This window comes from Sebastes umbrosus, chromosome 17, assembly GCF_015220745.1.
Source record: "Sebastes umbrosus isolate fSebUmb1 chromosome 17, fSebUmb1.pri, whole genome shotgun sequence".
NCBI classification, from domain to species: domain Eukaryota; kingdom Metazoa; phylum Chordata; class Actinopteri; order Perciformes; family Sebastidae; genus Sebastes; species Sebastes umbrosus.
The window spans coordinates 1,569,782-1,586,325 of record NC_051285.1 but is presented as its reverse complement, the minus strand read 5'-3'; the positions used below and the strand labels follow the sequence as shown (position 1 = coordinate 1,586,325).

Genomic DNA, 16,544 nt, shown 5'->3' with positions numbered 1-16,544 from the left:
TTTAAGCAGTATTTTGTCATTGCTTTGCATGTGCTCCGAGTATTTTATTTGTAGTCGTTGATAAAAAAGCAGCAGATTGGCAGCAGATTGTTGTTGCGCCAAACGAAACGGAAGTCAATTCCTAGCGCAAAGTTTTGTTTATTAAAGGTACAGTGTGTAGGATTTAGTGACATCTAACGGTGTGGTTGCAGATTGCAACCAACTGAGTACCCCTCCGCTAACTCCTCCCTTTCCAAGACTGCAGTAACGTGTAATGTTGGTCTGTTAAGATTTTAAAGTTAAGTTTACTTTTTTTCATTAGTTTTTTTTCTTTCCACCACTCATATATATATATATATATTTTTTTTTTTTCAGTATTTTTTTTCATTCCGCCACTCATATATATATATATATATTTTTTCCTTTACTTTTTTTTCATTCCACCACTCATATATACTGTGTATATACTTTTTTTTTTCCTTATTTTTTAAAAAAAAATTTCCTTTACTTTTTTTTTTTCATTCCACCACTCATATATATATATATTTATTTTTTCCCTTCTTTTTTTATTTTTTTTTTCATTCCACCACTCATATATATATATATATATATATATTTTTTTTTTTTCCTTCTTTTTTTTCTCCTTTACTTTTTTTTCATTTGTTTTTTTTCATTCCACCACTCATATATATATATATATATATATATATTTATTTGTTCCCTTCTTTTTTTTATTTTTTTTTCCTTTACTTTTTTCCCTTTTTTTTTCATTCCACCACTCATATATATATATATATATATATACATATATATATATTTGTTTTTTGTTTTTCATTTACTACTCATATATATATATTTTTTTTTTCCTTCTTTTTTTTTTTCCCTTTACTTTTTTTTCATTAGTTTTTTTTCATTCCACCACTCAAATATATATATATATATATATATATATATATATATATATATATATCTCGTTTTTTTCCTTCTTTTTTTATTTTTTTTCCCTTACTTTTTTTCATTAGTTTTTTTTCATTCCACCACTCATATATACATATATATTTTTCATTCCACCACTCATATATATATATTTATTTATTTGTTCCCTTCTTTTTTTATTTTTTTTTCCTTTACTTTTTTCCTTTACTTTTTTTTTTTCATTCCACCACTCATATATATATATATATATATATATATATATATATATATATATTTGTTTTTTGTTTTTCATTTACTACTCATATATATATATATATATATATATATATATATATATATATTTGTTTTTTCCTTCTTTTTTTTTTTTCCTTTACTTTTTTTTTTCCTTAATTACATCCCACCACTCCCTCTCCCCCATTAATCATCTAGCGACCCCTCTGACGTAACGGTGGCGGCCCTTGAGAAGGGGTCGCGACCCCCATATTGGGAACTATTTATCCCTGCTCCTCACTCACACGTCACCGGAAGTGGATCACGTGTTCCTCCGCCGGGATGCTCCGTCTGGAAACATCTCGTGGAATAACTATCTCATCTTTATAGTCTAATAATAATCACAAACACGCCGCCGTTCCTCTCCATCTCCTCCGCTCCGGTAGGCTGGCTCTCTGGACCCGGTACCGAATATAAACCCGGACAGTATGGAGACCTTTACGGACTCGACCTCCCATCAGGAAGCTGCTCGGTTACTATTTTATTCTTTAAGTTAGCGCTTACTCTCACTAACCGTCACTAACCGTCACTAACGGTCGCGTGAGCCTGCTTCAAACAGCACCAGGGTCGCTTTATAAACTGTCTGATTCTACTTCTCCCGACGACATGACTGGAATTTAACTGTTTTTAAAAGTTTTAATCAACTTTTCATCGAACAATGAAGACTCCTCTGGCTCCCGGCATACGATTCATCACGTCCTTTTCTCGAGATAGTTTGTAAGTTTGTTCTATTGTTCTCCTCCTCTAATGGCATCCTCTCATCTACAGCCGCTGCTCTGTAATGAGTGTTATCTCTAATCTGTGAGGTAAATGATTGGCTTAACTACACAGATAAAACACACATTCTGAGAGGTTTTAAAGGGGATGTTGTAAAACCAGTGTTCACTATATAAATACTTACTTTTCAGCACTTTACTACCGGTTATAAGCGTGTTATAACTGCTTGTTTTCGTGTGGGTTTTGATGTGAGAATGAAGAGCCACACCAAACTCCATTCACAAAAATGGCATTTCTTTGAATTTGTATGGGGGGCTTGTAAAACCAGTGTTCATTATATCAGTACCTAATTTGGTATTGGCATATTGTAAACCCAGTGTTCACTATATAAATACTTACTTTTTAGCACCCTACTACCAGTTACAAACCTGTTATAACTGCTTGTTTTTTGTTTTGGTGGGAGATTGAAGAGCCAAACTCCATTCAAAAACTTTCATATCCAAAGAAATGGCATTTCTTTGGATGGAGTTTGGTGTGGCTCTTTATTCTCACATTAAACCCCATCTAAAACAAGCAGTAGTAATGAGTTTCTTACAGGCAGCTGGGTATAGAAATTACATATGTATATGTATATGTATATATATAATATATAATATATAATATATATATATATATATATATATAATATATATATATTTATATAATGAACACTGGTTTTACAAGCCCCTAATACAAATTCAAAGAAATGGCATTTTTTTTAATGGAGTTTGGTGGCTCTTCATTATCCCATTAAACCTCAAACGAAAACAAGCAGTTATAACAAGTTTTGTAACATTCAAAGAAATTGCATTTCTTTGAATTTGTATTGTGGGCTTGTAAAACCAGTGTCCACTATATATATATCTCTATATATATTATATATAGAGATATATATAGATAATTTTTGTATACCCAACTGGCTGTTAGAAACTCATTACAACTGCTTGTTTTCGTTTGGGTTATAATGGGAGTATAAAGAGCCACACCAAACTCCATTAAAAAAAATGGCATTTCTTTGGATTTATAATGGGGGCTTGTAAAACCAGTGTTTACTATATAAATATTATATATATATATATATATATAATTTCCTATACTCAACTGCCTGTTAGAAACTCATTACTACTACTGGTTTTCGTTTGGAAATGTCCACCAGGTACATTTGGAGTTTAATGTGAGAATGAAGAGCCACGCCAAACTCCATCAGAAAAAAAAAAAAAAGCCATATCTTTGAATTTATATTGGGTGCTTGTAAATACCTAATTTTCTATACCCAACTACCTGTTACAAACTAATTACTACTCCTTGTTTTCGTTCAGATATGTCCACTAGGGCCACGCCAAACTCCATTAAAAAAATGTGCATTTCTGAGCTTCCTCCCTTATCGACACAGATTTGACCTTTTAACGAATCAATACGGTCGTCGATAAACATCCAGAATTCAAGGAATTTGGGAAAAGACGAAAGGCTTTCCCACTGTGGTGACTATTCAGTACTTTACTTTGCCAATTTTACAGCATAAATCGATGAGAAATTAAATAAAAAACATTATTATATCTAAATAATTACTTTGTATCTTGTAACTATGACTTACTGAGTCAGAATAATAAGACGGTGTCATAATTATGAGGAAAAACTAAGCAGAACTGCAACTCATTATTACTTTCCTTCTCAATAAATCTAACAATCTTTTTCTCAAACATCAGAAAACTGAAAAATGCCCATCATATTCTCCCAGAGCCCTAAGGGATGCTTTCAGATAGCTTATTTTTTTGTTCATCCAACAGTCCAAAACTCAAATATTTTTAATTTCCTATAATGTGAGACAGGAAAAAGCATCAAATCCACATATCTGTGTAGCAGAAACCATCAAATGTTTGCAAATTGTGCTTAAAAATTGACAAAGAAAATGAATCAATTATCAAAATAGTTCATATTTTGTTATGAGCACCCTGACTGAACGTTGTACCTGTGCTCTTACACATTTACACATCACTCAGTAGTATTTCCAGCAGCCTGTTAGTTGTAAAATACTTCAGAGTAATGAATAGTTTGTGTTAATTAAAGCTCTTTTCTCACAATGCCATGCCATGTTTCTAGTCTATGTGATAAACCATGACATGCTGGCAGCAGTTTGCATATGTTTCTACATCAATACTTTTGTTACAGTACTTGCATATAACTTAATAATAAAGTAATTATAACATTACTAGAAATATATATTATAAAGACTTCCTAATTCTTTTATCTCTCTTTTGCAGGTATCGCGGTTTCATTCTCTTCCTCACCTTCCTCTTCTACACGGCGTACCATCTGTCACGGAAACCTATCAGCATTGTTAAGGTGACTGGGACAATTCAATATCTTCTTATCTACAGGGGGTTTTACAGGAACGTGAGTGAGGGTCAGAGGTCAAACGCTATCTGTTAGATGCTCTCTGGAGCTCCTTCATCATGGATCCAGTTAGATTTAACAGAATGTCTTCCCCTATCCTCATTAAAGAACACGAGGAAGGAGACAAATGACAACTGAATTTCTTGTCCAGAGACAAAATCTTTATCTTAATAGTGCCACTCAAGGTTAAATTGAGCGATCAGATAGCACATAATCCTGAAACTAAAGCCACAGATGTCATATTAGCATGGAGGCAGCAGAAGTTTTAGTTAATTTTATCAAAATAAGTTACAGATAACTCAGATGCAGCCGCGATTGAAGATTTTTTGTCTCATGCAAATTTACCTGAACTCCTACCAGACACATCCGAGGTTTATGAGGCTCTGTTTAATATGTAAATATGCTTTTTGGCTGAATTAGTTCCCTCACTCTTAGACGTCATGCATACATCTTTTAAGAAAGCATTATTTTCACCCAGTTCACTTGTAGCAGTTCTGCCAAAATCAAAAATAAATAAATGAATATAACATTAAATGTACCAAAAATAACATTAAAAATAAATATAGGCATTAATTAATTGACAAAATTGATATTTCTGATAATTCTGTAATTTGATTATTTATTTATTTACCTTTGTATTAATTCCCCTATTTACTCTTCTATTTATTTTTTCTTTTTATTTATTTATTTATATACATTTTTAAATTTAGCAATAATTGCTTTAGATGCTGAAAAAGCATTTGATTGTTTAGATTCTTGGTTTATGTTTTTTAATAAATGGTCTAAAACCATGCAGCAGCTATGGTATGGTCCTTTAACGCTACAGACAGATTATTTGCAGCAAAAGTGGGCATGTTTAATATTATGAAAGGCAATAAAATATACAATTTATACATGAGAAATTACTGTTTTTTTACTCAAATGTCTGCACTCACAACTTCCTGCAACCCCTGTTTAATAATATCAATATCTAAACATATCTAGTGCTGTATTGTGAGTGTTTTATCGGGCTCGTTTCACCTGCTTACATCTATGTTTTTCTGTCTGATACTCAGAGTCAGCTGCACAGAAACTGTTCCTCAGCCGTCCGACCAGCAGACCTCAACATCACCAACAATGTCACCTGGTGTGACTGGGCGCCGTTCGGTAAGTCCTTCATTTGTTGTCAACTTGGACACTTCACTTTAGAGTAGATAATGCAGACCAGCACTGGGACATTGCAGAAATCCCTTGTGCTACGTAGCAGACAGTTGCAAAAACACAGTGGTTCTAGTTTGTACTGTGGAAAAAGTACCCAGTTTGATTCCCTGGATCAGTCGTGCCTTTTAGCAAATATAAGTGTCCGTGTTGGTGGGTGGGTGGGAAGCTGTTGAGGGCTCTTGATGCTGCACAACTCTTACTAAACCATCCTGAACGATTACATGGAGAAAGCTAATGGTTTGATCTGTGTCGTCCCTCTAGACCAGGACAACTATCAGACGCTGTTTGGGGTTTTGGATAACTCCTTCTTGGTCGCCTACGCCATCGGCATGTTCTTCAGGTCTGTATGTGCTGTCGCCGGCAGCCTTTGTTGTGTTTGTGTCCCTTTTGAGTGTGTTTGTATGTCTTACATTGAGTCCTAATCCTTTCTTGTGTTCACAGTGGGATATTTGGAGAGCGCCTGCCTCTGCGGTACTACCTCAGCTTTGGGATGCTGATGAGCGGGTTGTTCACGTGTCTGTTTGGCCTCGGCTTCTACTGGAAAATCCACTCGTTAGGCTACTACGCCGCCATCCAGGTAAAGACACAACATCACAAAGTCGTGCACTTTCTTTTGTTCCCTGACCGTCTGTAAACACAGGAGACACCCTGACCCCAGAAACTCCACATGCACACAACAAATCGCCAAATCTAACCACCAGAATTCCACTTTAAATTTTGGTGACTCAATGACTCTTTAACTTTGCACTACCTGTAGGGAGCTACAAACAGCAAGAGTGTCACTTAAATAAAGTGTGTGCACCCTTTGTCTTGATGAATAGACCAATCAAAAGACCCTGTTGATTGATGTTCCCATTCTGCTCACTGACCGTATCTTGTTCCCGCACTATAGCTGGAGATGTAGCACAGAAGTTTTGCAAGGCTGGATGAACCTGTTCGACGTGTTTACATTTCTGCAAAGCAAATATTCTCCAAAATGTAAAACTCTTCCTTTGACACTGTTAGTTTTGTACCAAAATATCTGCCTATGAATATAAGAGCAGGTTCACATCCTGTCTTTTGTCTTTCTGTTGTGGTACAACGCCCAATGTACCTTTAAACCTTGCACAGAATTAGGAAGCTTTGAATATAAACAACCTCTTGTCCATTTTAAGGCAGAACTAGAGCATACAACAGTCTCACATATTGGAGAAAGAGGGAAACTCAGAGATCTGTTTATTGCTGACTCACCACCAAAACGTGCAGCACACACACACACTCACACAAGCCAGGTTTCATTTGTCTTCTTTGACTCTACGGGAAATGAACGTCAGTCTCATTGTGGATGCAACCTCAGTACAAGTTAAGGCAGAGTTTAGTTTCACTTCAGTCTTTTTTAAAAGTCCCTTTGACCAGTAATAACCACACACATCAGCCTTTACCATCAGGAGTCGGTTTACCTCCGAAACAAGGGAAGAAGCCAATTTTGGACACGTGCTACTTTCCCTTCTTGTGTACAGTATTAAAGCTGCTTCTGCAACTATTACTATTTCCCTGTTTCTCCTCGTTTAGTCTCTAAAATGTCAGAAAATGATTACAAATATCCGTCATAATTTCCCAGAGCCCAGGGTAATAACTGCAAATGACATGTTTTGTCCAAAACCCAAAGAATTCAATTTCAATTTACAACGATATTAGAGCTGCAACTAACGTTTGTTTTCGTTGTCGATTAATCAATTAGTTGTTTGGTCTATAAAATGTCAGAAAAATGTAGATCAGTGTTTCCCCAAAGCCCAAGATGACGTCCTCTAATGTCTTGTTTTGTCCACAACTCCAAGATATTCAGTTTACTGTCATAGAGGAGGAAAGAAACCAGAAAGTATTCACATTTAAGAAGCTGGAATCAGAGGATTTAGACTTCTTAAAAAACTACTGAAACTCTAATCCATTATCAAAATAGTTGGCGATTTATTTATAGTTGACAACTGATTGATTAATTGTTGCAGCTCTAAACTGTAACACCTACATGAAGCTATCACTGATGTATGGTACTGATTAACAACCCTTTAACCTCCTCACAGGTGTGGTCGCTGTGATCTCTGTGGGTCAGTACAGACCTCATTTATCATCTCTTCTCTTTAATAATGTGGAGATCTCACGGGGGCTTAGTCACGCTTTCCTCTCACACACATCACATGACTCACAGCTGCATCACATGACTGCACGAGTGCGTCTGGGCTTATTGTAGGTTTGGTGTGGGAATGTTAAGACTCCTCTCCTTCTCCTTTTTTTAAGTAGAGTTGTACCGGCGTTAAGAGGCTTTAATGCAGTACGTTAACACCGACTCTCTGTTTGCTTCATTCTGCAGGTCATGAACGGGCTCATGCAGACCACCGGCTGGCCTGCAGTGGTGGCTTGTGTCGGCAACTGGTTTGGAAAGGGGAAGTGAGTACTCCGTCCTGCTGACTATGCTGCATCAGAGGCTTTTTTTGTAGCTGGCAGACTCACACATGCACATTTGTCACGTTTTGACAGCACAGTGATTCCTGAGTTAGATTCATCTCAGAACCACAAGCATCAAATACACATCATGAATATAAAATACCCCTCAAATATACACCAAGTTTAGTGCCACAAAAGCCTGATTGGGTCCAGTCAAACCTCGTTATTTAGTTTAGTACATGGAGAACAAAACGCTGTAGTAATGAGCAATGTCAGTCTAATTAGGGCTGGGCAATAGGTCAATATGATAATTCAATGGAATCGTGATGTAATCATATATTGCGATATCATGATGCACAATTACGTTGTCTAGTTGACAATAACAAGCACATTTTTCGGACTTTTTCAAACATATTTGAGACATTCTTCGGACATTTGTTTGGATATTTTTGGGACTTTTCTTTCGTCTTTTTCTGACATTTTTTCAAACATTTTTCGGACTTTTTTTTTTTTTACATTTTTCGGTCATGTTCCAGACTTTTCTTCTGCCTTTCTTTCACCTTTTTTCGTACATATTTGGGACTTTTTTTGGACATTTTTGGGTAATTTTTCAGACTTTTCTTTATGCCATTATTCCGCCTTTTTCTGACTTTTTTTACATGTTTCAGATTTTTTTTATGCCTTTTTTCCGCCTTTTTTCGTACATATTTGGGACTTTTTTTGGACACCTTTTGGACATTTTTCAGACTTTTCTCAGACTGGCTCTGTCTGAAGTGCACAAATACATCTACCAGCACCTTTAAAGCTTCGTAATTAACACGTTGTGTCTTGTCTGTTTAATCTGTACACACAAATGTAAAAACTTCAATTTGTGGTTTTGGGAGGAGTTATGTGCTGAAACAGGACGGAGCCAGGCTAACCGTTCCCCCTGCTTCTAGTGTTCATGCTAAGCTAAGCTAATGATCCGACCTCAACACACAGACATGATGTTGATCATAATCTCACTTCCAGAAAGACTGCTATAATAAGCGTCTTTTCCAAAATGTTGAACTATGTCTTTAACGTGTTTGACGACTAACTGATGAATTGTGTTTTGCTCCTCAGACGTGGGTTCATCATGGGCGTGTGGAACTCCCACACCTCCGTGGGAAACATCCTGGGCTCCCTCATCGCTGGAGCCTTCGTGTCCTCGGAGTGGGGGATGTCCTTCATCGTCCCCGGACTCATCATCGCCTCCACTGGGGTCCTGTGCTTCTTCTTCCTGGTTGAGAGTACGTTTCTGTTCTTTCACATTAGACACACACACACCATGGTTATAGTGTATATCCGAACCGACCAATGACATCTGTTCCTCTTATCTCTTATTCAGAACCTGAACACGTCAACTGTACTCCTCCTCAGCACCACGTGAGTTAAAACAACAAACATCCATCTTCCTAATTCATCCATATTAATAACAATAATAATAAACTTTATTTATATAGCACCTTTCATACAAGAAAAGCTGCTCAAAGTGTTTTACAAAAGGGGGTGGGGGAATAGACACAGAATGAACATAAAAACAGAGTAAATGAGATGGAAAAGAATACATAGAATGGAAAACATAAGATGGAAACTCAGAGAGTATTTTGCCAACAACACTGCTTGAGCTCATGCTCATGTGTGTGTGTTTGTGTTGTCAGAGCGAAAAGGAGAGCGTCGATCCGGAGACCGTCTCGCAGAACTCGACCCACGTTGAGAGACCCGCCTACGGTTCCATCACCGCCGAGCCTGCGGAGGTTGTCGAGGAGGAGCACGCCGAGGCCATCAGCTTCTGCGGGGCTCTCAGTATACCGGTGAGTAGAGAGACGTCTGTTTCTAACCAGCCAAAGTCTTTATTTATAACGCAGGACGACCACCGCTACTCCCTGGCTTAATCTTTGCTAAGATGCTGGAAGCATCAAAGAGCCCAAACTGATAAAAGACATATTGGATCTCTGCAGTGTTTCACTTTATTTAGTTTGCTCTTATGAAGATCTGTTAGACCGAAAGCTCAAAATGAAGTGAAACACAGCACAGATCTAAGTTTGTGTGTGTTCGAAAATCCTTTACGTTGGCGCCCTCTGGAGGCGGCATTAGGAACGACACCGTGGCATTAGGATTAGGGATGCACCGATACCACTGCTTTTCAGACCGAGTACAAGTACTTACATTTGGGTTTAAAATCACATAGAAAAGACACACATAGAAACATTAATACTGATAAGGAAAACATATTTATTCAAGTTCCTAAAATTCAAATTGTGCTTCTTAAATTCTTTCGGAGTCACGACACCCACAGACAGAGTTTCTTGGGAGCAAAAGCCGTTTTCTCAGAAGATTACTGCTATATTTAATAAAAGCGTCATCATTCGTAATGATTAATGTCACTCCCCTGCCATAGTGAGAAGACATTATGACACTTTTATTAAATATAGTAGTCATATTCTGAGAAAAAGAGCAAAGGTGCTACTTTACACAACGAAGGCCACGTAGTTATTGAGGGAGGCGTTTTTTAACGCAGCCTGGTATCAGAGGTGTTAGAGGTAGTAAGTTCCTCTGCAGCTGCTTTGTACTGAGACAAAGTGAAACAACATTTTTATATTCCATAATGATGACGATTAACGAATTAGCTGTCATCTATTACATTAATCACCAACTATTTTGATCATTGATTAATCAGTTTAAGTCATTTTTTAGTTAAAAACAAGTCTAAATTCTCTGATTCCAGCTTCTTAAATGTGAATATTTTCTGGTTTCTTTCCTCCTCTATAACAGTAAACTAAATATCTTTGAGTTTTTGGACAAAACAAGACATTTGAGGACGTCATCTTGGTCTTTTAGAGACACTGGTCAACATTTTTCTGACATTTTATTGAACAAACAACTAACCGATTAATCGAGAAAATAATCGTCAGATTAATCGATGATGAAAATCGCTTGTTGCAGCCGTAACATCGGTATAAAACTCCAAGCATGTTGTCAACATTTGATATATTATACATAACCAGCCTCCTGTCAGTTGATAGTGAATGATATCACAGTGATAATAAAGACATGTTGACGTGCTGAGAGGTTTTCATGGTGTTGTTATGTGTCTCTCAGGGCGTGGTGGAGTTCTCTCTCTGCCTGATGTTCGCCAAACTGGTCAGCTACACCTTCCTGTACTGGCTTCCTCTCTACATCTCCAACGTAGGTCAGTATTTACACACAACGAGGAGAATATACATCATACATTATAGTTTTATACACATCTTTAAAAGTCATGTTTCTAAAGTTAATGTGGGTTTTGTTGTGTTTCATTTTCAGCACATTTTGAGGCCAAAGAGGCGGGAGACATGTCGACACTGTTTGATGTCGGAGGAATCATTGGTAAGCTTTGAGCCTCGACTAATCGGTCACATTAGGAGTTCATTTTTCAACGTGTTTATTGCAGAAGAAATGGAAGGAAATACTAAATAAATGACAGAAATACCTGAATGGATCAGCTCTGATCACAGGAGGAAACGTCTACTGAACCTCGGGTCTATATTTCAGATTCAACTGTCCCCGGATCCTGTTTTAACTTTTAAATTCTTAGTTGTTATTAACATGTGTTGCTCCCCAACGTCCTGTTTTAACTAGATAACAGTAAAGTTGAATGAGTGTAACAGATCATCACAGACGTGATCTGACCTGAATGTGCTGTGTGTCTACAGGAGGCATCATGGCGGGCCTCGTGTCCGACTACACGGGCGGCAGAGCGACGACCTGCTGCGTCATGTTGATCACTGCTGCTCCGATGGTGAGGCTCTTCTTAGAAATCTAAATATTTTATGATGACGCCACGATTTGTTGACACATTTGCACCCTTTAAACCGGCGGCGGATACCAGGCCTGATATTTTTCTAACATACCAGCAGTAGACTGATATATGTTAAGCTGATTGTTTGTTTTGTTCATGTTGCAGCTTTTCCTCTATAATTACATCGGACAAAGGAGCCTCGGTACTACAGTCGGTAAGACTTCTTTATTTCTTGTTTTATTTCTCAGAACGGTTTAGTTTTTCTCTGCTAGAATTAGCTAAAGTTAAAGAACAAAACCTTGTGGGATTTTAGGAAAAATACTCCTGGGGGAAATGTTTCACTTTAAGGAAAAAGTAGAGAGTAACAGGGTCCATTAATCACTTTCTTTCTCGTAAAGTTGTGACTTTATTCTCGTAATATTGCGACTTTCTTTCACGTTCAGTTGTGACTTTATTCTTGTAATATTACTACTTTTTTCACGTAAAGTTATGACTTTATTCTGTAAATCTCAGATGTTTTTTTTCCCTCAATGTGGCCCTAATACTCCGTAGTACATTGTCTCTTTGGCCCTCACTGCATTAGACTTATATACTATATACTTAGACTATAAACTGTGTTACCTTCATCACAATGATCAAATGTTTTGCGGCTCCAGACTGTTTTTAGTTTTTTTGGCTTAAAATGTGTCTTGATAGTAAAGGTTGCTGACCCCTGGTATAGAAAAGAGTGTAGAAAAAAACATACATTTTCATGAAAAGGAAGTGTTTATTAACAGTATTTTTTTCCGTATGTAGGAATGCTGCTGGTGTGTGGAGGCCTGGTGAACGGACCGTACGCCCTCATCACTACCGCTGTATCTGCTGACCTGGTAAGACCTGAAGCATCATGGGAAACTCACTGGTTTATGTCCCTGCTGTCTGTCAACAAATTATCATCCAACAAAAGCACTAACTCTGATGACATTTAGTGGACGTAGATTAAACATTTAAACTACGTCCTCTCTATTTACATGATGTCTTTGCAATGCAGGAATGTAACTAAGTACATTTACTCAAGTTCTGAGTAATAACGAGTACTTTTCCTTTTGGTACTTTAAGTATATTTTGATGTGTTTGTTGTGTAACAGGGAACACACGAGAGTCTGAGAGGAAACTCCAGGGCGTTGTCAACGGTGACGGCGATTATTGACGGGACCGGTTCGATCGGTACGTACGGAGTTATTTTACTTCACTCTTTTAAAGCTCCTCTTTTCATTATATGTAATATTATTAATGGATCAAACTAACATTATTACCAGCTGTGTAGTTCATCAGCTGTATAGGTTTAGCCTCTTTTATATGCCACATGTCTTAATCTTAATGCTCCATTCAGAATAAGGCTATCCAAACAGAATATGACCCGTATCAAATTCACAATATTGTCATATTCTGAATAATAGTGGAATATTCGTGTACATGTAAACGTAGTCGGTGACGTTGGTGTTTTCTCTGCAGGAGCTGCGATCGGTCCTCTGTTAGCCGGCGTGATCTCTCCCACCGGCTGGAACAACGTCTTCTACATGCTCATCTCTGCCGACATCTTCGCCTGCCTGGTCAGAAACCTCTCTTCATCTGTTCATCTTTAATCTGTCACACTACAACAACATTAGCTGAGATCTTTTTATCATTCATTGCTGCTTATTCCAGTCCAGCAACGACTCCCCGACTGACTCATTGTTTGTTTGTCTTCAGTTTTTGACCAGGCTCGTATATAAAGAAGCTCAGGGTTGGTGTCGACGTTCTCCCCGAGCCAGAGGGTGAGTACCACCACCGGCCGAGGATCAAGAAACTGACGCTGTTTTCAATGTTATTTACCTTTATTTACATTCATTTCAGGAAGTCACTTGAGATTAATATTTGCATATTTTTCAACATGATAGCAAATGTTTACAAAAACTACAAATAAAAAGCACGTTTAAAACAGCTTTTAAAGGGACTGTTAGTAAGAATCAGAAATGTCTTGTTAACAGCTTCACCTGCGTCCGTTAAGTCAACTAAAGTCAGCGTCCTGTTGCTGGCGCTTGTGCTCGCTCTACATAGACATGAAGGAGCATCACTCAACACAGTGAGGAGACACACGTCAGCTAAAAGCACAACATCACTCTATATTTCAGCTGCTTGGCAGTAATGTTAGCTGACCAGACCAAGGTCTCCCCGACCGCGGCCAACACTGTTTAACAGACGGGCTTCACTAGATACAACCAAGAGGTTTTGGTGCTTCCGTGTAGTTTGTGTTGGAGTCTGAGTCTGAACAGCGTAGACACACGGACAGAGCCAGGCTAGTTGTTACCCCTTGTTTCCAGTCTTTATGCTAAGCTAAGCTAACAGTCTTCTCATCTAACTCTCGGCAAGACGGCGAGTAAGTGTATGTCCTAAAATTTCAAACTGTTCCTTTAAACAACGAATAAAATTAGGATGTTAAAGGGACTGTTTGTAACTTTTTAAGAAGCTAAATGTACCGGGTTGGGATACATGTGCGCTCGCGTGTTGCCGCTGTACTCTCCTCCTCTGCCTGCTTGCCTTCACTCAGACAGCGCGCGTGTTCTTGTGTACTCGCTCCACCTCTAGACGTGCATGCTGCTCACTCCACACTGCAGAAGAGTTAGTTTAGCTCTGAGAATATCTAGTGAATGTTCAGTGGACATTTGTGCAGAAATAACTGCTGCAGCTCCTCCAGACCAACAGAGGTTTCCCGTGTCTTGTGAAGTGACGGCACTCTTCAGCGAGAAACGTTATCGTCCGGTTACCGACCGGGTGCCGGTGTCTCCCTTCGGCACCCGGTCAGAGCTCTCTCCTGCTGCAGGCGGAGATGAGACGTTACTAGCTGCAGAGCCCCGCTGCCTCGCTGAGGCAGGAAAAGCAAACACAGTATCAGCAGTGATTCATGGAGAGACCTTGGTCTGGTCAGCTAACATTACTGCCAAGCAGCTGAAATATAGAGTGATATTGTGCTTTTAGCTGACGTGTGTCGCCTCACTGTGTTGAGTGATGCTCCTTCATGTCTATTTAGAGCGAGCAAGCGCGAGCCCGAAGCTGACTTTCATTGATTTCACGGCCACAGATGTCGCTGTTAACAAGCATTTCTGAAAGTTACAAATAGTCCCTTTAAACAGTATTTGATTTCATTCTAAATGTCTAATAGTCATTCTCAAATCTTTTTATTCCAGGTTCAAAGAGATCTGAAACACTCAACACACAATCAAACTGGGAACCAAACATAGAAAAGAGGGACACAATGCTGAAACTGACCTCAGTGGACACGACGACCTCTTTCCATTTAGGCTGAATGGAAACCAGCGGAGCCACCAGTGGAAGATTTCAGGCACTAAACGGACCACTGAAGCCTTCTTCTTATTGTAAAACAAGAGAGAACTATGTCTTTATGGAGACGACGCCTTTTTAACTTAACTTTGTTTTGTTTTAATATTCTTTTATCATTAAAAGTGTACATACTGTACTGAGTTTTCTTTCTTAATTTCTGCCTCCGTAGTCGCTGCATCCACACAACGCTCACCATTTCAGGTCAATTATATGTCACATTTCAGTTTGGTAGTACGTGCTGTTGCTATATTTGATATTATATACATTATATTTATATACTTAAAAACATATATACTTTTTGCATCATTTAAAAGAAAGAACCCACGTCATGGTCATCGTCCGTTTAATGACAGGAAATGAAAGTTAATGAGAGGTAAAGACAAATGATTCCCTGAGACTCAGAGACGGCACCGTTCCCACTTTCAACCTTTTAGCATCAGTAAAAAGTTCACTTTAAAAAGTACCTGCTGTAGAAGTATATAACATCGTTATTATAGTGGTTGGTTTTTACTTAGCTCAGAGTTTCGTACCACTGCAAAACATTTCTATAAAATAAAATATACAATGAACACTCAACTAAACAACCAAACAAACGAGAGCAGTCAGACCTCGACTTGACGACGAGCTACAGCAGGAAGTAACAGACATAATAAACAGAAGCTGCCAGCAAAGGTCAACATCTTCTCACAACTAACTTCATTTAATTCTACTTATTGTCAACATGAAAACACCAAAACCAACAATGAACAGATCCTACTAGGAAGTATTACACCCACAGACTGTTTATAAAGACGGACGACATCACAGCTCCCCAAAAGTGAAGCCAAAACATCCTGATCGCCCCCTGGTGGCTGGTTGCAGTATAGCTTATAAGTCCCGCCCCCTTCCATGTTAACGAATGGGATATTGGCCAAACTAAAAAGTCAAAGTACATGTCAAATACATTTTTTTATCACATTTTAGGTAGTTCTTATCATGATGTTGTTTGTTCAAGTGTTAATTTTTCTGCTAAGTTTGGTTTTAATTAGTTATTTCATGCTATAAAAAGGGGGTGAGACGTCATGATTGACAGCTGTTAGTCTCTCCGTGTTCGGCTCGCGATCGGTTCGGGCGGGTGACCTCGATACCGCGGCTCCACCTTCCCGATCACTACTGCACAGACTCTGCCTCCAAATCCAAATCTCAAGATGTGCCGCCCCCGTATCCGGGTAATTTTGGAGTATAGAAGCAACGAGATGAAACTCCGGTGTTTTTTTGACAACAGCCGCTGATGCAATTTTGGACTGAAAACGTTTCTTATATTTATAATAGCTTATTATTCAACATAGAATATGACAATAAAACAGAAACAATTTTGTGTTACTTTTGGGGGCCACTTTGTAGGCGGACGTTTTACTGGCGTCCGGTAGTCGCTTTCAGTCCAAAA

The 16,544-nt window shown here is 38.2% G+C and overlaps 1 protein-coding gene across 1 annotated transcript; it reads left to right on the top strand.

Moving 5' to 3' along the window:
* Positions 1 to 1,432: 1,432 nt before the first annotated feature.
* Positions 1,433 to 15,254, top strand: slc37a2 (solute carrier family 37 member 2). Its single transcript, XM_037748711.1, has 18 exons — positions 1,433 to 1,902; positions 4,203 to 4,284; positions 5,391 to 5,481; positions 5,797 to 5,875; positions 5,977 to 6,112; positions 7,883 to 7,959; positions 9,061 to 9,227; positions 9,326 to 9,363; positions 9,639 to 9,791; positions 11,080 to 11,170; positions 11,284 to 11,346; positions 11,673 to 11,758; positions 11,924 to 11,972; positions 12,554 to 12,627; positions 12,886 to 12,964; positions 13,253 to 13,350; positions 13,490 to 13,554; positions 14,965 to 15,254. The coding sequence occupies exons 1-18, from the start codon at positions 1,844 to 1,846 to the stop codon at positions 14,978 to 14,980; spliced, it is 1,503 nt and encodes a 500-aa protein (XP_037604639.1). The 5' UTR covers positions 1,433 to 1,843; the 3' UTR covers positions 14,981 to 15,254.
* The last annotated feature ends 1,290 nt before the right edge of the window (positions 15,255 to 16,544 follow it).

Coding starts and splice junctions, on each gene's coding strand:
- slc37a2 (XM_037748711.1), top strand. CDS start 1,844: ATGAAGACTCCTCTGGCTCCCGGCATACGATTCATCACGTCCTTTTCT. Junction 6,113..7,882: donor GCTACTACGCCGCCATCCAG/GTAAAGACACAA, acceptor TTCATTCTGCAG/GTCATGAACGGGCTCATGCA. Junction 11,347..11,672: donor TGATGTCGGAGGAATCATTG/GTAAGCTTTGAG, acceptor GTGTGTCTACAG/GAGGCATCATGGCGGGCCTC.